This window comes from Papaver somniferum, unplaced genomic scaffold (genome assembly GCF_003573695.1).
Source record: "Papaver somniferum cultivar HN1 unplaced genomic scaffold, ASM357369v1 unplaced-scaffold_115, whole genome shotgun sequence".
Classification (NCBI taxonomy): Eukaryota; Viridiplantae; Streptophyta; class Magnoliopsida; order Ranunculales; family Papaveraceae; genus Papaver; species Papaver somniferum.
Genome location: NW_020620492.1, coordinates 2,118,356 through 2,143,905, shown reverse-complemented (window position 1 = coordinate 2,143,905; position 25,550 = coordinate 2,118,356). Strand labels below are relative to the sequence as shown.

The 25,550-nt window shown below is 36.2% G+C and overlaps 1 protein-coding gene across 1 annotated transcript; it reads left to right on the top strand.

Moving 5' to 3' along the window:
* Nucleotides 1–13,843: 13,843 nt before the first annotated feature.
* On the top strand, nt 13,844–14,908 carry LOC113329096 (F-box/kelch-repeat protein At1g57790-like). The gene has a single exon (XM_026576069.1). The coding sequence runs from the start codon at nt 13,844–13,846 to the stop codon at nt 14,906–14,908; it is 1,065 nt and encodes a 354-aa protein (XP_026431854.1).
* The last annotated feature ends 10,642 nt before the right edge of the window (nt 14,909–25,550 follow it).

The window sequence follows — 25,550 nt, the reverse complement described above, 5'->3', positions numbered from 1 at the left end:
TATTTAATTAGTGGGCATTATCAATTCTAACTTTTAGGAAATCTCTAGTTTATCTGTTTTTGATATTTTTTGAATGCTATAAGTCGAGTCCCGACTATGTGCACCTCGGATTAAATGGGGTGCACATTCCTCTTTTTTTTATTTGAGCTTTTACAGACTGAACGTATATTCCTTTTTATTTTTGTCATATTTTGTTTTTAATATCAAAACTAATTACCTTTTTCGTGTCTATTTGGTTTTGAATCCCTCTGCCATCCCTTTCATTCTCTTATTAATTCAAGCTCATCAATCTCATCAAAGATATAAACTCATCTATTAGATTTCCACCAAAAGAGAAATTCGATCAACCATCTTGCCCATCAAATATTTTTACGCAGTATGAATATCACCGATTTTTGATTGATCAACCCAGTTTTTGTTTCTATTGAATGTTGAAGATTCAAGGGTTTTTAGAGACGTGAAGTTATTTTGAAAAATGTGTCATGAATGATTTTCACATAACATAAAAAACAAGGTTTTGAATGTTCAAAGCGACTGTTAAGGGTGATCAAGTACTTTAATCTGTTGGTTTAGTTGAAGGAAAAAAAGTGACAAATCCGATGAGATAAGAGACAGAAACAAAAAAGATCAGAAAAGAAATAAATCAGAGATTAAAAATAGACTAGTACAACCGTTGACGCAAAACGTGTCTGTGGTGGGAACTTGGCGAAACGACTATCTACTGGGAACATAACCTTGTGTTAAATAACCCTACAATTGAACCTGCAACGATGAATTTCCAGAAACCTAATCCATCATGATTTCTTTTTGGTAATCACTTTTATGTAAAATCTAAGCCTGGGTTTGGTAATGCTTTTATTTTCTCAAAAGCACTTTCAAAATTTATATATGTCCATAATTTTTGAAATTAATTTTGGTAAAAAATTCCAAAGTGCTTTTTATCAAAAGCATTTTCCAATTTCCTCAATTTTTAAAAGTTGGGGGGGGAGGAGCTTTTAAAAGATACAAAAGCATAAGTTATGGTCCCACCTAAATTTAATGTTGGGTTTATCATTTTTATCCCTACTTTATTTATATAAACTTGTATCATATGGCATATGGTAGGACTGGAAAGATACCTACGACTATGTCAAATTGCAAGTACACAGTGTCCTAATGCAACACAGGGAAAGCGCAGGTCGATCCTCAGGGACAAGGTGGGTGTAACGTGAAGCTTATGGTCTTACTACCGTTGATTCAAAGTGAGAGTAACAACAAGGGGTTTTGCGTCGATACGATTAGATGATGTTCACGTATCACGAATTAGATAAAAAGAATGCAAATTAAAATGCACTAGGGCAGTCGAATCCACCACCTAATTTCAGCTAAGTCAGTCCAGTTTCAATATTGTTCTCGTCCCTTGTAATGGACAGCGGACAAGATGCAAGCTTGTCGTTTATCCAGTGTTTCAGTGGATGGTTTAGTGTCAACTAAGGAAACTAACTAGCCCCTATTATTAGATGTCTTTTCACAGTACAACTAATCACAGATCAGTTTCGTCACTTAGATGATTAAACCATTCCTAAGATGGATTTTCTAATCTCAACTAAAGTATTCATCTAAAGCAGTAACTGTCTAATCAAGCACGACTAGTCAAAAGATCAATAACAAACAATTAAGCACGAGATGCAACACATTCTACATAGAAGTCCGCTTTGACTTTCTCAAAATATTAACCTAAACATTATTCCCATTTCACAAGACAGTCCGCTTTGACTTTCTCAAAATATTAAGGAGACCATACTATTTTACTTGACTACCCTTAATTACTTACCTATTTTATTTTAATAAAAATATTAGCAATAATGACTATCCAAAATCGTTGTGAGAATTATAAATACGAAATATAAAAGGAAAATTTAAAAGATATCGAATTTATGAAGTATGAACTTTATATTTGTTTCCTCAATTATACTAGTTTCTTTAATATTGTAGATTGAGTAACGTTAAAAATGGATTTATGATTATAAAGAATTTAAGGGTATATTAGAGAGTTCACTGAAAAAGTATGACTATAAACAGAAGTTGGACAAGGGAAAAGATGTTTTCTGAAAAACCCCTTCTGCAAATCAGACCTGCAACTCTTGATTTGATGTTTTCTTTAGATATTGAAGATAACCCAAGCCTTATCTCTCTTAATCCTAACTTCTAGGGTTACTGTTCCTGACAAGGGAAAAGATAAGATTGAGAGAGAGAGACTAAGAGTCTAATTGCATATGGTGGCTGATAGAGTGGCTGAGCTCAGAGGTGGTAGGGGATGGAGTTAATTGATGGAGGTGAAATGAAGGTATTGTTTATGTAAAAGAGAGAAGAAAGGAATTGGCGTGAAGGAGTGTTTTGCTTTCTTTTCGAATAGGGGAAGGAATAGATGACACTAGAATGTGAAGCAGATGCAACAAATGTAGATATCTCGAGTGTAGATGCCTTTGGAAACCAATCATCTGTATCGAATCAGACGGCTCTGGGTTGGGACGGGCTTTTCTCTTGATCTTTTATCTCTTCTAGGCCCATTTCTTCTTCAAAGCCAATATCTCAATCCCACTTCTAAGTTTGAGTTGTGCAAACGGCATTCTTCACTTGCAGATGAGGTGCAAAAAATATTCTTCACTTGTCGTCTCTCTTCCATTGTCACCAATTCCCCGCTTCTTTTGGCTTTTCAATTCATCCAAGCTTTATTTAGTACCTAAAAACATAAAATTAATTAATACAAGTATTTATTATTGAAAACAATGAAATTACGGAATTTGAGATAATATATGATTTTAAAGCGCAAAAGATGAGTTAAATGCCAATAAAAAGGTGTAGAAATATGAAATATTTGGCACTCATCAAATATCCCCAAACCTGAATTTTACTTGTCCTCAAGTGAAAAAGAAATTAGGAAATCCTAACTATACCACTCTCGCTGGTCTCTCGAATGAATTTAGGTTATGCACTAAGCCTTGAAACCCATAGGTGTCCCCAGTGGACGAGTTGTAGTCTCGTGAGGGCCTACCAGATATGTACCCACAAAACCTTCTCCAACTTCAGAGCGTAATAGATTCTCAAGCATCCAAGAAGCTATGAGGACATAAAGTTTCTACATGCTAGTAATAAGAAGTTAGAAATACCAAAAGAACGCATTCTCAACCTTCAGATTTGAGCGAGAAGTAACCACACCATATGAAATAATTTGGGTTCGAGAGTGATCACAAGCCTCGACTTCTGCCTCACCAATAGGGTTTTATGATAATTGCACTCAAAAAGACCGCTTTTTCTAGTTTCTCATGTGTGCAGATAGGAATAAAGAGTGAAATTATGCACACGTTTAATGGTGGGAAGGATAACCTTCCGAAGTAATTTCAGGAGACTCCACAAAATTGTGGGAATAAGAATATTTTTCTGATGATCTCTGAGAAAGGAAATAAACCATTAGCAAGAATGGGAGTACTCACTTACCTTCACATCCGATCGGCAATCAGCACCACTCTCATAGCATCCATAGAAACGTCTTCGTCTTCAGTCTCCGGTCTTCCACTGTTGATGATGAACTTATGAACTTGTGCCCCTGGCCAATTTCTGATTTTTCTCTTTAATTTCTTTGTTGCTTGAATTTTCCTCTTGGTTTTCTTCTTTACCATGGTGTTTTTTATAAAACTATATTATTTTTTTCCTTTTTTTAATAAAAGAATTACACTGAAAGTACTAATGAAATCCTAAAGCCATGGAGGAAGGGACTTTGTCACTTAATTTTGCCAACCTGCATTGTCTTCATTTCATAAACTTCACTAATTCTCATCTTTTTCTGTTTTCTTTGCTCTTGCAAGATAAGTCTTTCCCTGTGTATAAAATTCTGCTTTTTGTACTGTATCTTCATTTGAATAAGACTTTTTTTTTCCTTTTATTGTTTCATGTAAACCTTGGATTATTTCAACTTTCTTCAAATATTCTTATATCGTGCTGCTCGTTGATGATGATGTGTTTCTATGAATCTATTGTATGTTGTCGAGAGATAGAATGGTGGTACCTGCAAATCAAACTACAAGAAGGAGTTTTCATCTTTAGACACCATCCTCATGATTGAGAAAATTAGCACTCAAGAGATCAAAAATAGTGTTGAAAGTAGTGAGAAGTTCGGTAGCTCAGCATTCCTACCCGGAATTGACGTACGGTGACACACATTCTAAAATGACTTTTTAGATAGTCACAAAAAATGAAGGTCGGTGCCCCGCTTGATGTAAAAATAGGTAATCGTGATCACAACTCTAATACCAAATAACTTTGCTGCACCTAATTCTCCCACCGGCATGGTTAAATCCAACTTTAACACTCTAACAACTAAGAAACCTGATTGTGTTCTCTTGTACTTCCAAGTTTAGTTATTTTGGTCAGACTCTCTATGTAAACATAGCTAGAAGCATGCAAGTGACCCTAAGATCTCTAAAAGTTGGAGGATTATGCAATTTTGTTGTTTTTTTTTTTAAATTTTATATAAAAGGAAAAGAAAAGACTAAAGACTCTATACGCAAAACTCTATATGTTTTTTATTTATTTTTGAAAATTTTATATAAAAGGAAAAGAAAAGACTAAAAACTTTATATGCAAAACACTCCCCCATACCTAAATCTAACATTGTCCTCAATGTTTCAAAATATAATAAGGATTTAAATGGCAATACCATGAGAACCATGTTGAGTCGAGAAAAGGGAAGAGATTACTGGTATGTTGGCGAAAGAAAGATTAGAGCTTCATTATTCAAGGCTAGAATCAAACATTTTCAGCTGAGATCATATTGGATTAGCACAATATATACAAGATAAAAGAAGACTCAACTGAATCAAGATAGAAAATATAACATTACCTACTGGATTATATAAAGGGAGAATTCACCATACACTAACAATCTAAAGAGTTTAGGATCAACCCAAAAGACAGGATGCAGATATTTTAGCAGCCTCAAACATAGATAACATGAGAGGATAATTAAGACTATGGATATAACTGAGCTACCCCTAAACCTGGATTTTTCAACATATACACTTTTGGGCACAAAATCCAGCAATTTTAAGGGTTCATCATGCAGAAGGTATAATTCGTAATAGATTTTGGCAGGCATAGAAACAGAAGCACATTCCAACTGTGGCTCCTTAAACACATTATATTTAGCTGCAAAATAGTCCAAAAGAATTTGAGAAGCACAAAGTTCCAACCCTAGATTAGGAACTCTCACAAAAGTTGGTTTTATAATTTCTTTACAAACATAATCTAGGTTGGGTGCAAGACCACTAGACTGTGACAGGGAATCAGAAGCATTTAAGTTATATTCATTGTTAGGATTAAAAATATCCCTACGCACTTTATTTTTTCCCCAGTCAGAAACAAGTAACTCAATATCATTCTCACAGTTATTATTGAACAAATTAATAAACCCCACTTCAGAATCATCATCATTAATACATATTTTCTCATGCATAGACAAATCAGAAGAACCATCATGTTGTGACTCAGGCAGGGAATCATACACATCAAAGTTATTTCCAGGTATAGTATTATTAGTGTTATCATACAATTCAACCTTCCTTAAGTCAGACACAAGTTGTTTGTCATGCTCTCGGTCACAGGATAACTTCACATGTTTTATATCAGCACCAAAATTATCCAGATTGTGATGGAAATCAACATTAGAAGGAACACTATCAATGTAGGCCTCTACACTACGGTCTAGCATTTCAGAGTCATGTGATTCTAAAATTGGATCTTCAATAAGAACTAGATCTTCTAACATAGATTCATTATGAGAGTAATATGCATACTCTTCCCTGTTAACAGTTGCGGTGTCCGCAGTCTACTCATTGACTTCTAAGTTAGGTTTGTGTTCAACATCAGTTGCATGAGTGGGACTGGACACACCATTTTCAAAGTTTGATTCATCATCATTATTATAACAGGGATTTTGCAATATAGAATTTTTTTTAATTAACTTGTATGAGCTATCATACGACATACAAACATGGAGTTCATATTGCGCATAACAATTAAGCATAATAATATTTATATTTCAACTTTCTAGGGCTTCACCTCTCCTAGTCATGCATTTCATGCTTGTATCAGAGTTGGAATCAGACTCTAACTCAAGGGGGTGACCAATATCATATGATAGTGTCTCAGTTTCCCAAATGGATTCTCATTTACGGGTTTTCTCTGCAATCTCGGCTAAAAACTACCATGTATCATTCACAGTTTTATCAAGAAATTCACCATTACATATAAAATTCAAGCATGGCTCGAAATTTAAAGTCTAGTCCCTCATAGAGGATAACGGGCAATTTTCACTTCTTAAAGCCATGGTGCGGACACTCAATCAACAAATTATTAAACCGTTCAAAATAATGAAAAAGGGTCTCCCCATCTAACTGGACAAAACAGTTAATATTTTGACGAATACCAACGGTCCTACAATTTAGAAAGATTTTTTTTGAAAAATTGATTTGTGAGTTGGTCCCAAGTGGTGATGAACTGTGGTCTCAAACTGTAAAACCATAATTTGGCTCTTTCCTTTAAAGAAAATATGAACAAACGTAATTTCACAGAGTCTTCGGACATATGGTCAGGTTGCATAGTCCGGCAAATTTTTTAAAACTCTCTTATATGATTATAGGGGTTCTCAGAATCGATACCTCGAAATATAGAAAGTGTTTGTATCATGCTTTCATTCAGTTCAAATGGGTGGTCGGTCTGAGGTAAGACTATACATGATAACAGTCTTGTTCTTCTTGGGTACATGTTTTCATGGAGAGTACAGCGTAGATTCAGGGCACTACTCATTGTCTAAACTTGGAAAGATGTGTCGAAAACTGAAATTGGGATTTCAGATAGGAAGTATTGATACAGACTAGATATTCAGGGCACTAACCCACCGCCTTCGCTATTGATGCTACCAACAATTCTCCACCGCCGCCACCACCACTGGTTTAGATATTTAGTATCAACAATAGTAATTGATCCAAATAAAAATAGAATCAACAGTAGAAGTTGATCAAACTTAGGGGATCAACAGCAGTAGTTGACCCAAAAAAAAGGGATCAGGAGTAGAAGTTGATCCAAACTTTGGGGATCAATAGCAGTAGTTGATCAAAAAAAAGGGATCAAAAGTAGAAGTGATCTAACTTAGGGGATCAACAGCAGTAGTGGATCAAAAAAAAAGGGATCAACAGTAGAAGTTGATCCAATTTAGGAGATCAACAACAGTAGTTGATCCATGAAAATGGAGTCGAAAACCAAATTCAACGCTAAAAAAATGATATATGAATGAGTGAACTTGGAGTGAGTCGAACACGCATCATCTGACATGGAGTCAATCATGCTACCATTGCACCATAAATTCAACATTTGAAAAATTTACATCTATGAAATCCAAGCATTTAAACTACAAGAAATAATTATACTAATCCAAGGAAATGCGGTCACCATAGCAACAAGCACCAACACTATGTTGGAACATCTACCACCACTGCCGCAAACACAAACAACCACCACTACAATTATACCGTACACCACCATCAAAAACATCCAATACAAATACAATTATAACAATGTCATTACCACAAACCTGAAAAATGGCGTCAACAACAGTAGTTGATCCAATAAAAAATTGGGTCAACAATAGGAGTTGATCCCATAAACGGGATCAACAACAATAGTTGATCCCTTAAAAACTGAAGTAAGTAGGTTACTGAAAGGACAATTGCTATACCTGGAACACCATCAACAAATGCAACCAAAAATCACACCCAATCTTCGCCACAATCACACTCAAACTCCATCACCAACATCATCATCATTACTCCTGTTAGATTTGAGGAACCCAAAATTACTCTGTGTTTGATCTTACATTTGATATTTCAATATAGTTTCAAATAATCCTTCTCCACCACCACCACCTCATTCGGTATCAAAAATATTGATTTGTACGAATCATAAACTACAATAAATAGATCTAGACGAGATTGTTACAGATCTATACTTTAATCATAAATCTAATTAGAAAATCGATATGAAATCGACGAAATTAGGTTTTCGAAACCTTAAAACTAAGATCTGAAATCTATTTTGAAATATTGATTATCATTATCTGATAGTAATGGCGGAGGGGAGAAGGTGGTGGTGCTTGTTCTGGTGGAGGCGATCGAGATGATGATGGTGGTGGGAGTGATGCAGATGGTGGTGGGAGGAGAGATGAAGAGCTTTTATTTCTAAGTTCCAGTTCTGTAAATCAAAGAAGAAATAGATGAGAAGGTTAAAAAATGAAGTATAAGATTTATGATTTTAATAAAAATTTCTATTTTCCCATCAGGAATATTTGTAAAGTTTTCTAGGAATATTTGTGAAGGCCCATCAGAAGGAGGGATAATAATTCAATTTCCACAAATATAAACGCCTTCAAATCATCCTCATCGCCATCTACGTTTAATATGCGGTAACTATTTCCATACTGCTTTTCTAATCCGCCTAGGTCCACTCGACATATTTGATTCCACCCACTGTAATCAACCTCCATCTCAAAGACACCTATGCACTTTGACATCGGCATCTTGTCATCTAAAAGGAGATACATATGACCCCCACACTCTTCAAACTACTCTGGGTTAAGCCAATATTTTTTCTTTAATTCATCGCTAACTTGTGATGTTTTTAGTACTTGTTCAGCAATATTGAAGTAATATAAAGTACTTCCCCAAATACAATTTAAATAGCCATTCCAGGAAACACAATGGTAGCTAATGAGTTTAAAATCAAGCTCAATGTATCTACAGCGTCTCCATGAACCTGTTTTCGAAGAATAGACTGCCATCTGAGTTTTATCATAACCAGTTCACCGAAGATATAAATTTCATAGTAGAGTGATTTGTGTGGACTGAAAGATAAATAAAATTTCTAATAACAAGAAGAACTCAAATTTATGTTATCATCATGCAACGGAGGTAGAGGGGTCATTCTGTAACGTCTTTTGGAAGGATTATAAATATAGCGAGTTCCGTTATTATAACCAGCAGAAGGAAGAAGGCATAAAAAAGTCCGTTACAAGATTGATGAATATGTAATCCGCCATCTGCTTGTCGTTCATTCCGTTGGATCAAAAAACTGAGAACATAACTACTGATATCGGGTTTATCAAGTAAAATCATGCGATAAGTTGGGATATGTTGATCATTAGGTCTCTCACGGAGAAAATAAAATCCAGACACTGAGAGTTTGTTGCTATAAACCGGACAATGTTTTTACATGAAATATGAATCGGTGATGACTGAATACCAATGTTTTGAGATAGGTTTGAGAAAAAGTAGAGCTTTCACAGGTAAACACAAGAGAATCTTAATCAAAAGATCATTATTATTGAGTACTAAAGATGTTGATGATGATGATGATGATGATGAGTTTTCACCATAAGATTTAGATTTTGATCTTCGAGAATTTTGATAATAGTAAGGGTATAAGATTTAGATTTTGATCTACGAGAGGATACTGGTAGTTCTAGAGAAGGTGTTTCAACCAGCCTAGGAGAAATGGACATCATATACAAGAAGGAAGAAGAATTCTAGAAAAAAAGATGATGTTCATAATCAAGATGTATTAGAATTTTTGAACTCTTTCAGCGCTTTAGACTCGGAATCTGAACCTACCGGTATGGAGATATTTGAAGAACCTTTGGAGTCCAGTGTTTTTCATGGTTTTGAAGTCTCTAATGCAATTGAAAATAATACTAAAGATATGGACTCCTCAAGTGATGAGATGGAATTTTTGAAGACTAAATCTCTTGATGTTATCCCAAACAGGATACAACGGACTAGTTCTCAACAGGTGGAGAATATGTTAAACTTTTCAGTTATGATAGGACAGTGAGAGCCTTTTTGAACTAGCGTATTTATAGCTGTCGGATTCAATAAGATGTGACATCATCTAGCATTAAGTTAACCCCAGTTAGTCACCGAATATTTGGTTTCCTTTACTAATTAAATACCATGGCACTCTGCATCTCAGCCATCATCGGTTTTCGCCTGAGATAAAAAATCCCTGTGTTTTGAAAATCCAGTTACTCCAGAGTGATCTTTTTGTAAATGGTGTGGATGGTTATTGCTAATGGTACTTGTTTGCACCCAAAATTATTTTTGGGCACGAAACACGATTGAATCGATTATTTGATGTGTATTTTTGGGTTAGGAGATGAATTGAAGAAAAAAAAGTGGCACAGGTTTAACGTGGTTCGGAATGGTTGCCTACATCCACGGAGGAATCCCCAAAGAGAGTAGTTTTTATTGATATTTAGAATTACAATGTTCTTTTCTGTACTGGCCCCCACCCCCTAAATGATTTCGTTCCTCCCTGTTTATAAAGTTCAATATCTAATTTTCAATATAAATTTAAATGGCATTAAACTGCTCATTAATGCCTCCATCTTCAATTCTGCATGAAACTACTGGAATTAATATTGCATGCCTCCATGTTAAATTTTGCATGAAACTGCTGGAATTGATACTGCATGCCTCCATGTTAAATTCTGCATGAAACCCCATGAAACTGCCCTCTTGTTCAATTCTGCACGAAAACTTCTCATTCGTTCCTCCTGAATTAATTCGCATGTTGGCAGACTGGATTGATGGTTGACAGGCGTAATGGCTGACAATATGGATGGATGCTGGCTGGCGGCACAGATGACATCACAGGTAGAGACTGACTGGCAGTGCGATAGAATATTTAGCTGAGAATTGGTTGGAAGCACCGCTGGCAACATGAGTGGAAACTGCATGGCGGCACCATCGGAAACACGGTCTTGACATTGACTGATGGTTGACTTTGACCGTTGACTGGTTGTTGACTTTGATCATTGACCTTGACCATTGATCGGGCGTTGAATTTATGTAACACTGAGAAGGATGGTGGGTTGTGTCGGCTGACTGGTTAGCAGGCTTGAACAGTGGCCAGGTAACATTCTGGCCCAAATATGTGACAATTTTGCTCATGGTACAAACATGACTGATGTAGTATGATGTTGGTGTTAATGGTGTGATAAAGATATAGAAGAGACGATGAACGTTGTTCTTCATTGTTTTTGGTCGAAGAGGAAAAGAAGGTCACAGAAATTCAAGTTGACTAGGAGGTACTGATCATGATAATGATAATCGAAAAACCTAGTTTTTTATATACAATTTTCACTAAGTGAATCATTGATTATTAATGATTATGAACCTTGATTGACTAATTTATTATACCATGTATATAGAAATAGAAAAATCAAAACAAACCTTCATTCATGAAGTAAGTAAGAACAGCATCACCCTTATGCTTAGAACCATGATCTGTAAATACCTAAATTATTAGCATGAATGATCTAATTGAAGCAAGGTTTTAGTAGGATGTTGTATGACGAGAATGAAACATTGGGTGAGTTATTCTATGTCAAGAAAATAATACGGCTTAACCCTATCTCCGATCAGAAAGAGTTTTCACTTTGACCAAATATTCGGCGTGAAATATTAGAGTTAACTCACTGTTAGCTGTCGTCATATCTTCTAGATCAAGCGGCCAAAAATCTGCTAATTCAAAGAGGCTCTCGCAGTGCGAGAGCAAAATATTTTCCAAAAATAAACTAAAAAATACGGAAACAGAACATTAACAGGAAATCCGTCTCAGTATGGAAGAAGCCCAATAGAGGAAAAACACTTTCAGGGTGTTAGTCCTCAAGGGAGTTGGGGGAGTTGGGTGTAGTTATGTTTTTTACCGTTAGTCGTGAGGGAGTTCGAGGGAGTCTCTTAAAATCCCCGTTAGTCGTGGGAGAGTTTAGAAGATTCTCCCCAACTCCCTAAAAAACCTCGTTAGTCGTGGGGGAGTTTGAAAGAAACTCTTGAACTCCCTGTTAGTGGTAAAAACTAGAATGATAGGGAGTTTGTTTTTTCTGGGGAGTTCTAGGGAGTTTATAGTGTATTTTTGCCTCACTCCAAATCTCTCAAAAAAGTAGAGATTTTGGGAGAGTCTCTCAAACTCCCAATACTCTCTTACACTTCCTCAAAATCTCCAAGATTCAAAATACATTAAACTCCTTCCAACTCACTCGTGGACTAACCCCTGTTTATTTCCTAACAAATAATAATTCCAATCCTAAAATTTCGGATCGAAGATGTATACTCCTTAACAAACTTTTCTTCCAAATCGTGTTATAATTAGGTTTCCTTATTTCCACGGGTTTTGGGATTTTGTAAAGGCTATAAATAATAAAAACTTGCAACATCACTCGGAAAAAGAAGAAGAAGAAGGTTTATTGTTCATCCATGGAGGGAACTTTACCATCATCAGGGTCGTTGTTATTAAACAAAAGAAGTGAACGTCGTCGGCCGCCACCTCCAAAAGCTGCACCATGGCTTGTTTTTCAACATGGCCAAGGTATGAAATATCAGGCTTTATATAATCCATGTGAACCCAATAACAAAATAAGCACGAAATATATACCAGAACTAAGTGGAAGTGAAAAGATTTATTGGCAAAAGCCTTGTCATCAGGGATGGATAGTTATTCTCGATAAGAAGAAATATTATCCAGCTTGTTATTTGTGGAATCCTTTCTCAACAGAGTCGATTAAATTACCTAAATTATCTCGAAGTTTATGGATTATGAAATCTATGATTGTGTTTTGACTTTGCCACCAAGTAACAACAATAATATTCTTAACGTCAACGAATTCATGGTTTTCTTCCTCGTCAGCCACGAGACTACTTCTACGAATTTACTTATATTCAGTCACCCTGGAGCCAAAAAATGGCGGTTTAAGTGCTTGGACAAACATTATGAAGGGAGCCTCGATATCTATTCCCTGCATTACTTGAAAGGTAAGTTATACGTTATCTGTTGCTCGTCGGATTGGCACCTAGAGATTGAATTAAAGCAACAACAACTGGCAGGAGGAGGAAAAATTAAAGATATTCAAACCCTCTCCGTAAGACAATTCCGAGTAAAATACCCAGTTGTTCCACATGCGGCAGGATCTGCGACTTTGCATATACTTGTTTACGTGGAATCTTTTGATCATATCTTCAAAGTCAGTATTTTTTACGGTGAAAGAAGTTTTTGTGAACCTCGTGCACCTGCATCGGCAATTCAAATCTTGAGGTTAGATTTATCTTTAATGGCTTGGGTAGATGTGAGGAGCTTAGGTGATGATGTGCTCTTCATAGGCACAGATTCGACGTCATCTTATTGCTCAGCGGCAGATATGGGTCTTCAAAGGGGTTGCTTGTTTTACACATTACCTGAGGATAAGTCCCTCTACATTTTCGAAGTGGAAGATGATGGTATTACAATTGTCCTGCCGTTTCCAAATCTTCCAACACCATGGTGTGCAGGGAATTGGATAATGATTCCTACAGATAATATCAGGTACGTACTTGACCTGAAACTAATAATCCATGTGCTAGAATATTTTAATATTTCTCCAGTCATATATATATATAATTTATATTTTAAGTATTCTTATACTCCTATATATTTTTCAAATCTATAGGAATGGAAGAAGGAGAACAGAAAAGTTCTTGAGTAGAGATGACAAAGAAGAAGACGGCTATAAAATTATGGTAGAGAAACTAAACATAAATTGTATAGATGATGATGAGGCTGCAGATGGTCGGGATAATAATAATTACATAGGCGAAGTTGAAGTAGAAGTAGAAACACCGCCACGTTGGACATTCTTGATAACGACACTGTGGAGTTAATATCTGGTTACTTCAATCCAAAGGATTACTCACGCTTTCGTGCAGTCTGTAAAAGAAATCGCTCCATGTTTCCTCAAGTGTATCCGCCAAGACCAAATATTTCCCCTGCCTTGTTGCTTTATAACTGTTTTGACGATGATGGGTCCATCTTCAGTTTTGTAGATCCAATGCATAACGAGAAGTACTCCATGAAAAAGGATCTTAGTTCTGAACATTTGCTTCTGGCGGGTGCTACAATCCGTTTCTCTAAGTATGGCTGGCTCTTACTAATTTCGAAAGACATGAAAACTCCATTCTTCTACAATCCCTTGACGAAGGTGATCATCCGGCTTCCTAATTTTCCAGATGTAGGCCACATGTTATACTTAAGTGGCATGTCATTCTCGTCTTCACCTACTAGTCCAGATTGTGCAGTTTTTGCAATCCAACCTATGAAACGCAACGCAATCTCAATCTATGCAATTAAAAGAGGAAGTTGTGCATATTGGAGGTATCGTGTACTTCGAAACTTAGATGGCTCTTTTGTGCCATGTTTCAACAATCCTGTTTTCTTCCGCATGGAGTTCTTCTGCTTAGATTATTCGGGAACATTAGGACGGTGTGTTATAGATGATGAAGACAGCAACAACGGACTGCATTGGGGAGTTTCCAGTAAGCCTTTAAAACAGTTTAACGATGCATTTCCAAGTTACTTGGTAGAGTGTGACGGGAATCTTTTACTAGTGAATGTTGGGCCTGTCGGAGAAACGGTCGGGGTATTTAATTTAGACTGGACCAATAAGGTTTGGGCTAAAATTGAAAGTTTGGGAAGACATATGTTGTTCATCAGTAATACCTCTAGCTTCTCGGCAATTGCTCCCCCAAATAGTCAAATGGAGAACAAAGTCTACTTTCCTAGATTACATAAAGATGGGAGAGGCTTATTATTTTATTCTCTTGACACAGGTATGTATAACTACTCTATCAATGAGATTCATGCACAACAAAAGAGTATTGATGATCCTGCTGCTCCTGCATCTGCTACCAACTTCTACGATACAAAGGAGATGTGCAACTGCACTTGGATTGAACCCGACTGGTCACAAGGAAATTCACCTACAGATGATCCAGATCACCTTTGGTTGGCTTAGTATTTAATTAGTGGGCATTATCAATTCTAACTTTTAGGAAATCTCTAGTTTATCTGTTTTTGATATTTTTTGAATGCTATAAGTCGAGTCCCGACTATGTGCACCTCGGATTAAATGGGGTGCACATTCCTCTTTTTTTTATTTGAGCTTTTACAGACTGAACGTATATTCCTTTTTATTTTTGTCATATTTTGTTTTTAATATCAAAACTAATTACCTTTTTCGTGTCTATTTGGTTTTGAATCCCTCTGCCATCCCTTTCATTCTCTTATTAATTCAAGCTCATCAATCTCATCAAAGATATAAACTCATCTATTAGATTTCCACCAAAAGAGAAATTCGATCAACCATCTTGCCCATCAAATATTTTTACGCAGTATGAATATCACCGATTTTTGATTGATCAACCCAGTTTTTGTTTCTATTGAATGTTGAAGATTCAAGGGTTTTTAGAGACGTGAAGTTATTTTGAAAAATGTGTCATGAATGATTTTCACATAACATAAAAAACAAGGTTTTGAATGTTCAAAGCGACTGTTAAGGGTGATCAAGTACTTTAATCTGTTGGTTTAGTTGAAGGAAAAAAAGTGACAAATCCGATGAGATAAGAGACAGAGAAACAAAAAAGATCGGAAAAGAAATAAATCAGAGATTAAAAATAGACTAGTACAACCGTTGACGCAAATGTGTGTGTGGGAACTTGACGAAACGACTATCTACTGGGAACATAACCTTGTGTTAAATAACCCTACAATTGAACCTGCAACGATGAATTTCCAGAAACCTAATCCATCATGATTTCTTTTTGGTAATCACTTTTATGTAAAATTAAGGCTGTTTGGTAATGTTTTATTTTCTCAAAAGCACTTTCAAAATTTATATATGTCCATAATTTTTGAAATTAATGTTTGGTAAAAAATTCCAAAGTGCTTTTTATCAAAAGCGCTTTCCAATTTCCTCAATTTTTAAAAGTTGGGGGAGGAGGAGCTTTTAAAAGCTACAAAAGCATAAGTTGTGGTCCCACCTAAATTTAATGTTGGGTTTATCATTTTTATCCCTACTTTATTTATATAAACTTGTATCATATGGCATATGGTAGGACTGGAAAGATACCTACGACTATGTCAAACTGCAAGTACACAGTGTCCTAATGCAACACAGGAAAGCGCAGGTCGATCCTCAGGGACAAGGTGGGTGTAACGTGAAGCTTATGGTATTACTACCGTTGATTCAAAGTGAGAGTAACAACAAGGGGTTTTGCGTCGATACGATTAGATGATGTTCACGTATCACGAATTAGATAAAAAGAATGCAAATTAAAATGCACTAGGGCAGTCGAATCCACCACCTAATTTCAGCTAAGTCAGTCCAGTTTCAATATTGTTCTCGTCCCTTGTAATGGACAGCGGACAAGATGCAAGCTTGTCGTTTATCCAGTGTTTCAGTGGATGGTTTAGTGTCAACTAAGGAAACTAACTAGCCCCTATTATTAGATGTCTTTTCACAGTACAACTAATCACAGATCAGTTTCGTCACTTAGATGATTAAACCTTTCCTAAGATGGATTTTCTAATCTCAACTAAGGTATTCATCTAAAGCAGTAACTGTCTAATCAAGCACGACTAGTCAAAAGACCAATAACAAACAATTAAGCACGAGATGCAACACATTCTACATAGAAGTCCGCTTTGACTTTCTCAAAATATTAACCTAAACATTATTCCCGTTTCACAAAGACAGTCCGCTTTGACTTTCTCAAAATATTAAGGAGACCATACTATTTTACTTGACTACCCTTAATTACTTACCTATTTTATTTTAATAAAAATATTAGCAATAATGACTATCCAAAATTGTTGTGAGAATTATAAATACGAAATATAAAAGGAAAATTTAAAAGATATCGAATTTATGAAGTATGAACTTTATAAGGAATTTAATTTTTAGAGTTAAATGTATACTTTCTTAAAAGAAATAAATGATATATTTGTTTCCTCAATTATACTAGTTTCTTTAATATTTTAGATTGAGTAACGTTAAAAATGGATTTATGATTATAAAGAATTTAAGGGTATATTAGAGAGTTCACTGAAAAAGTATGACTATAAACAGAAGCTGGACAAGGGAAAAGATGTTTTCTGAAAAACCCCTTCTGCAAATCAGACCTGCAACTCTTGATTTGATGTTTTCTTTAGATATTGAAGATAACCCAAGCCTTATCTCTCTTAATCCTAACTTCTAGGGTTACTGTTCCTGACAAGGGAAAAGATAAGATTGAGAGAGAGAGACTAAGAGTCTAATTGCATATGGTGGCTGATAGAGTGGCTGCTCAGAGGTGGTAGGGGATGGAGTTAATTGATGGAGGTGAAATGAAGGTATTGTTTATGTAAAAGAGAGAAGAAAGGAATTGGCGTGAAGGAGTGTTTTGCTTTCTTTTCGAATAGGGGAAGGAATAGATGACAACAGAATGTGAAGCAGATGCAACAAATGTAGATATCTCGAGTGTAGATGCCTTTGGAAACCAATCATCTGTATCGAATCAGACGGCTCTGGGTTGGGACGGGCTTTTCTATTGATCTTTTATCTCTTCTAGGCCCATTTCTTCTTCAAAGCCAATATCTCAATCCCACTTCTAAGTTTGAGTTGTGCAAACGGCATTCTTCACTTGCAGATGAGGTGCAAAAAATATTCTTCACTTGTCGTCTCTCTTCCATTGTCACCAATTCCCCACTTCTTTTGGCTTTTCAATTCATCCAAGCTTTATTTAGTACCTAAAAACATAAAATTAATTAGTACAAGTATTTATTATTGAAAACAATGAAAATACGGAATTTGAGATAATATATGATTTTAAAGCGCAAAAGATGAGTTAAATGCCAATAAAAAGGTGTAGAAATATGAAATATTTTGGCACTCATCAAATATCCCCAAACCTGAATTTTACTTGTCCTCAAGTGAAAAATAAATTAGGAAATCCTAACTATACCACTCTCGCTGGTCTCTCGAATGAATTTAGCTTATGCACTAAGCCTTGAAACCCATAGGTGTCCCTAGTGGACGAGTTGTAGTCTCGTGAGGGCCTACCAGAGATGTACCCACAAAACCTTCTCCAACTTCAGAGCGTAATAGATTCTCAAGCATCCAAGAAGCTATGAGGACATAGAGTTTCTACATGCTAGTAATAAGAAGTTAGAAATACCAAAAGAACGCATTCTCAACCTTCAGAGTTGAGCGAGAAGTAACCACACCATATGAAAGAATTTGGGTTCGAGAGTGATCACAAGCCTCGACTTCTGCCTCACCAATAGGGTTTTATGATAATTTCACTCAAAAAGACCTCTTTTTCTAGTTTCTCATGTGTGCAGATAGGAATAAAGAGTGAAATTATGCACACGTTGAATGGTGGGAAGGATAACCTTCCGAAGTAATTTCAGGAGACTCCACAAAATTGTGGGAATAAGAATATTTTTCTGATGATCTCTGAGAAAGGAAATAAACCATTAGCAAGGATGGGAGTACTCACTTACCTTCACATCCGATCGGCAATCAGCACCACTCTCATAGCATCCATAGAAACATCTTCGTCTTCAGTCTCCGGTCTTCCACTGTTGATGATCAACTTATGAACTTTGTAGAAACTTGACAATTTATGATTTTTCTCTTTAATTTCTTTGTTTCTTGAATTTTCCTCTTGGTTTTCTTCTTTACCGTGGTGTTTATTTTATAAAACTAAAAACAAACTATATTATTTTTTTCCTTTTTTTTTTTAATAAAAGAATTACAAACTGAAAGTAAATGATGAAATACTAAAGCCATGGAGGAAGGACTTTGTCACTTAATTTTGCAAAACCTGCATTGTCTTCATTTCATAAACTTCACTAATTTTCATCTTTTTCTGTTTTCTTTGCTCTTGCAAGATAAGTCTTTCCCTGTGTATAAAATTCTGTTTTTTGTACTGTATCTTCATTTGAATAAGACTTTTTTTTTCCTTTTATTGTTTCATGTAAACCTTGTATTATTTCAACTTTCTTTAAATATTCTTATATCGTGCTGCCCGTTGATGATGATGTGTTTCTATGAATCTATTGTATGTTTTCGAGAGATAGAATGGTGGTACCTGCAAATCAAACTACAAGAAGGAGTTTTCATCTTTAGACACCATCCTCATGATTGAGAAAATTAGCACTCAAGAGATCAAAAATAGTGTTGAAAGTAGTGAGAAGTTCGGTAGCTCAGCATTCCTACCCGGAATTGACGTACGGTGACACACATTCTAAAATGACTTTTTAGATAGTCGCAAAAAATGAAGGTCGGTGCCCCGCTTGATGTAAAAATAGGTAATCGTGATCACAACTCTAATACCAAATAACTTTGTTGCACCTAATTCGCCCACCGGCATGGTTAAATCCAACTTTAACACTCTAACAACTAAGAAACCTGATTGTGTTCTCTTGTACTTCCAAGTTTAGTTATTTTGGTCAGACTCTCTATGTAAACATAGCTAGAAGCATGCAAGTGACCCTAAGATCTCTAAAAGTTGGAGGATTATGCAATTTTTTTGTTTTTTTTTTTTTTTGAAAATTTTCTATAAAAGGAAAAGAAAAGACTAAAGACTCTATACGCAAAACTCTATATGGTTTTTATTTATTTTTGAAAATTTCTTGTGTTTGCGTATGGCTGAGATGATCTGGGAGAGTTATAACTATTGTTTGATGCGTATAAAGTCTAAACAAGGGAATAATCAGAGCTGGAAACGCGTGGAGAAAGAAAATATCTCAAAATATTCTCTATTCACTGCCCGATTAAAGAAGAATTATTTGGAGTTATTGTGAGGGATTTCAGCGTGCATGTGAGTATATAAAGGCTCTTTGGGTCTAGTAGAGGGGTGGTCGAGAGTTTGGGGTCTAGAGGAGGTCCAGAGAAGCAGAAATCAAGAGTTGATAAAACTATGTTGCTGCTGCTGCTGATGATGAAGAACACCAAGAACACGAAGAACGGACTCGCAAGGGCAGTCGTTTATCACCAGCGTCTAAGACGCACAAATGTGGGTCGCAGCGAAGTCTGAATATCAGCATCACCTGTCTGTTATCGTTCTTTTTGTGACGCCTTCTGTGGGTCGTACATTCACTGTTTTACTCATTTTTATCATTTTAATCAACTTTTGAGCAACATACATGTATTTTGAGATTATTATTAATATGAGAAGCTAAATCCCTACACTGGGGCAATGGAGGAAGCCTTATTTCACACTTGGGTAATTATATTTAATTCTTTTCATGACTTTTGCATTAATTTTAATTGAAATTATGATTTAAATTAATTAGTTGTGATTTGATTTGATGGGTCATGCTTAGCTTAGATGATTTGATGTCCCATGCTTAACATTTACAACTAATATTTTGAGAATCAATCTTGGCAATAAATTAGAGTCAATATTAAAAAATATATTTTTCGAGCTATTATTGATAAAAGAATTATTATTTGAACCTTAAGAAATGAAATTGGCGGAATCCTAGTCCCAGTACCTCTCGCCCATTGTGACAAATATTGTGTATATATTTTTATTTTTAAATCTTTACAAGTCTGAGCAACGAACTTTTACTACCACTTTCAAAACTACAACAAAATGGTGCCGCTGCCGGGGAATAATACATTAGTCGTTTATCAAAGCTCCACTAAGATTCCCTCGCCTCGATTCAAATTACATTAGCTCGGATTGATTCCAGAGGGGTGTTCTCAAATTGTAACGAATTTCTTTTCGAAGGAATAGAAGCTGGTCTAGAAAACAATCTAAGTGGAGCCATCATGCTTTTTGTTTGCTAGAAATCTTTAGGTTTGCTTTGGTGGAGTCGAGTCGGCCTTGTTTGTGATTATGTAGAATTCCTCTGTAGTTTGTGTTTCTTCGGTGATGAATCCTTTTCAGGAGACGCCACCTGAAATGACGTTACGAGAATATATGAGTAGAAATTCTCGTTATCAAGAGACTCTTGGTGAATATATGCAAGGGAAACGACATTGGGATGTTCCAACTTTTAGCGATGAATCACCTCTAACGATCTACGAGAATTATTATAAAAATAGACCTCTTAGTTTGGAACAAAGATTGAGAATTATTAGATGTCAAAAATTATATTATGATGATGAAGATAGTGCTGATGAAGAATCGGAAATGTGTGGGAATAGTGATCAGGAATTTGTTACCCCAGTTGAGCCTTATAATGATTATATTATTTCTGGTTCAGATCCAAATAATTTTAAAAATTATTCACCTATTCAAAAGGACGAGGATTTGACTAGAGATACCCCCGTTTCAGACGATGTAGTATGTCCTGTTTACGAAACCGATGATGGTTTAGAGGAACCAGTTTATCTTGAGAGTACTGTTTTAGAGTCAAACGATTTATAAACAATAGTCTTCGATGAACTCGTAGATATTAGCGAGGATGAACCTGACTTAGAAAAATCAATTGTCGGCCTAGAAATTAGGGAGGTTATGACCAGTCTATCTAGAGACGCCGAAAACTCTAAGTTTGGGGGTGAGTATCATTCTCCATGTGCTTTAACTCTTAGTAAGGTCCCTCACTTGGGACTTGACATCAATGCCTCAACCATCTTACAATATTATCTTCATAATCGTTTTCCAGAACCTAATGATATCCAACAAGAGTCTCAACTGTTAGAAACCCATCCTCTGGTTGATGTGGTTAACCTAGGCAATAATACCAAGATTGATTTTGTTTTCCCACCAAATAGTTTTCTTCCAAATGTGGGAACATATAGATTTCAAATGTGTCGAATATTAAGTTGTGAGACTAAACCTAAATGCCTTAGGAAATTAGAATCGACACATTTGCTTAAGAATGACCACTACTCTCACTGTGGTCAATTATGTAAGTCAAACCTGATTGACTTAGAGGATCCTCAGTTATTTAGGTTATTATTATTTTATGATTCTAAGTTCTTATTTGACTTTTTCCAGACTCTAGGACCTAGTAATTTGGATCCAATCTATGAGGAAATGCATCCAAGGAAAATATTTTATTTAGACCCTTTCATAGAACCTGAACCTGAACCACAATTAGATACAAATATCTTAATCAGGAAACTAGGTAAGGTCACGCTAGTCTTGTTCACTTTCTTGGTTTACTGCAATTTCCTTTGGTCAGCTCTATTTGGTTTTAAAGACCCACAGTTATTCCGGCTACTGTTATACGATCCGAGTTGACTGATCCTTTCCTAAGTCTGGCTGAAGACTATAAACTTAGCACTTCTTGGGAGGTATCCCATGCTCATGCAACAAGGTAATATCTTCCCTTAACTCTTCCGGCTTCAAATGGTAACAGTTTCTCCTTGTTCATGCTTTTAGTTTCATCTTTAGAAAATTGAGGACAATGTTAGATTTAAGTTTGGGGGTATGGGGAGAAACTTTTAGTTGCAATAAATAAACTCCAGAGCCTAGAAATTGACGCCTATTGAGGATAGCACTAACCAATCTAAATGGATGGAAACATTTTGTTTAGAGCTGAGGAACCAATCTACTAGATGGAAACATCTATAGAGTCTATTCATAAAAGCACAGCTCAGGTGTTAGAATTAACATGATAGTTTCGCCATATCTCGTCGAGTCCTTTTCACTTCTATTTTTAGTTTCTTTTATTTCAAGTGATTTGGTGGGGCACACGATTCAAGTTGTTACCTTTGCTAGGGTGAAATAGAGTGACTGAGTTACCTTTTCAAAAAAAAAAAAAAAATTAGACCGGACCAGTTAGACCAATCGGAATAAGTATTAACACTTGGATAGCAATATGCGTGTGTTCTCCCTGTTTCTGTCGCCTAAGAAAGCGTGGAATGCAGGACCCGTGGGAACTATCATGTAATCTGCTGACAAGAAGCATGCGCTTGGATCAAAAAGATCTATTCATGCCGTTAAGTTAAAAAAAAAATATAAAAAAAAAATGGTTATTGTTATGTGTAGTCAACTGCTGGTTCCCTTGTATTTGCCAGTTTGTTGATCTAGATTTAAGTTATTGACCACGGGTTCCCTTGTATATGCCAGTGTGTTAATATTAGTCAGACCGGTATCTCAGTCATTTAAGTTAGGTTCATCTTGGCAGAGGCCTTCAGACAGATATGGGAAACACCGTTCGCTTTTCAACCATCTACATTTTTCTTTTTCCATCTTCTTAATCTTTTCATGTGATTAGTCTGACTCCGAGTATGATGTCCATCGTGAAACTATCTTAGTAGAGCTCTGTCACTTATATGAATTTTAGTATGCTTGAGTGCAAAATCGTATACAACAATTGGAATTTCGCGTCAGGGTACTTCCTCCTGTAATTAATAAGTATGCCAACCAAGGAGGTTCTTTAGTGCTTTCCAAGATTTTTCGTAGATAGCTAGGGTCTGGAGTATTGGTTTTTGTGGGTACAGCTCTGATAAACCCACCCGAGATTAACTCGGTCACTTTTCAAGAATAAAATTTGCTCGAGGACTAGCAAATAATAAGTTTGGGGTATTTGATAGACGCATTTATGTGTCTATTTTGATCTCTTTTATGTATTTTATTAGTACCCATTTGTTCTCATTATGGTGTTTTTATGTTTGTTTAGGTGTTTTTGGAGAAAATACCCTTGTATGGAAAGAGTTGCTCAAAAAGTGATGATTTACACCCCGGAGAAAAGTACTAAAGGCACCCCAGAAATGCACCGGAAGCGTCCCAGAAATGTACCGGAGGAACCCAGAAAAATTACTATTTCCATCCCAAAATTACTATTTCCACCCCAATTGCTAAAGGGACACCCGTACAGGATTGGGGGGGGGGAGGACACTTTTCTTCTCATAATTCAAATTTCATTTTGGCGGGAAAATATTTCTCTCTGGGCAGATTTTCAATCAACAAGGTGTTATAGGGAGATTAAATCGCTGAAAATTTGTGGTATTATTCCTGGGACATTTAGAAATCTATTGCAAGTGTTGTGGTCGATTAAATTTGGCTAGAATTGTCTAGGGAAGCCACGAACTGGAAACAGGGGAGAACGAGCAGAGAAGAATTATTCACGGGATTTCTTGTATTTGCGTATGGCTGAGATGATCTGGGAGAGTTATAACTATTGTTTGATGCGTATAAAGTCTAAACAAGGGAAGAATCAGAGCTGGAAACGCGTGGAGAAAGAAAATATCTCAAAATATTCTCTCTTCACTGCCCGAGTAAAGAAGAATTATTTGGAGTTATTGTGAGGGATTTCAGCGTGCATGTGATATATAAAGGCTCCTTGGGTCTAGTAGAGGGGTGGTCGAGAGTTTGGGGTCTAGAGGAGGTCCAGAGAAGCAGAAATCAAGAGTTGATGAAACTCTGTTGCTGCTGCTGCTGATGATGAAGAACACCAAGAACACGAAGAACGGACTCGCGAGGTCAGTCGTTTATCACCAGCATCTAAGACGCACAACCGTGGGTCCCAGCGAAGTCTGAATATCAGCATCACCTGTCTGTTATCGTGCTTTTTGTGACGCCTTCTGTGGGTCGTACATTCACTGTTTTACTCATTTTTATCATTTTAATCAACTTTTGAGCAACATACATGTATTTTGAGATTATGATTAATATGAGAAGCTAAATCCCAACACTGGGGCAATGGAGGAAGCCTTATTTCACACTTGGGTAATTATATTTAATTCTTTTCATGACTTTTGCATTAATTTTAATTGAAATTATGATTTAAATTAATTAGTTGTGATTTGATTTGATGGGTCATGCTTAGCTTAGATGATTTGATGTCCCATGCTTAACATTTACACCTAATATTTTGAGAATCAATCTTGGCAATAAATTAGAGTCGATATATTTAATATATTTTTCGAGCTATAATTGATAAAAGAATTATTATTTGAACCTTAAGAAATGAAATTGGCGGAATCCTATTCCCAGTACCTCTCGCCCATTATGACAAATATTGTGTATATATTTTTAAATCTTTACAAGTCCGAGCAACGAACTTTTACTACCACTTTCAAAACTACAACAATCCGCATCATCACCTTCACCGGCATCGATCCCTTCTCATATAACAATTTCTTCACCTTTATCTGTTTCATTACCATAAATCTCGTCTTCTCCAAATAATACTGCTCCACTGCTGCCAGTTTTTCCAACTCCACTTGGTTCGTATGACACAACACAGTCAAGAACTGTTTAGTCGTCGCCCTTACTTTTGGATCGGTCGTCAGCTTCTGGGTCTCCCCTTTCATCTGCCACCGGCCAGTCTTCACATGTTCAGTCAGTATCGACACAATTAATTCCATGGTCTCCTGTTTCATCCAATGCACGTGCTGCTGCAATCCAAAATGAGACTCTGTCGGCACCATCCTCAAAAACTGTCCCTCTGTCAGGACATACACCAGCACCTGTTGCTTAATCCACAGCAACTGCATCAGAAACTGTCCCTTTGTCAGGACTCACACCATCACCTGTCGCTGAAGCACCAAAATCTGCTGCATCGGACACTCCATAACTGTCGGACTCTACAGAGGTCATCCAATGGTGACTAGACCAAAGATGGAATTTTTAAACCCAACTCCAAATATTCCCTAGTATGTGATTCTCTTCGGGAACCAACTTCTATTTCCGAAGCTCATAAAGATCCAG

Excerpts from the sequence above, each read along its gene's own strand:
- LOC113329096 (XM_026576069.1), top strand. The coding sequence starts at position 13,844 with ATGTTTCCTCAAGTGTATCCGCCAAGACCAAATATTTCCCCTGCCTTG.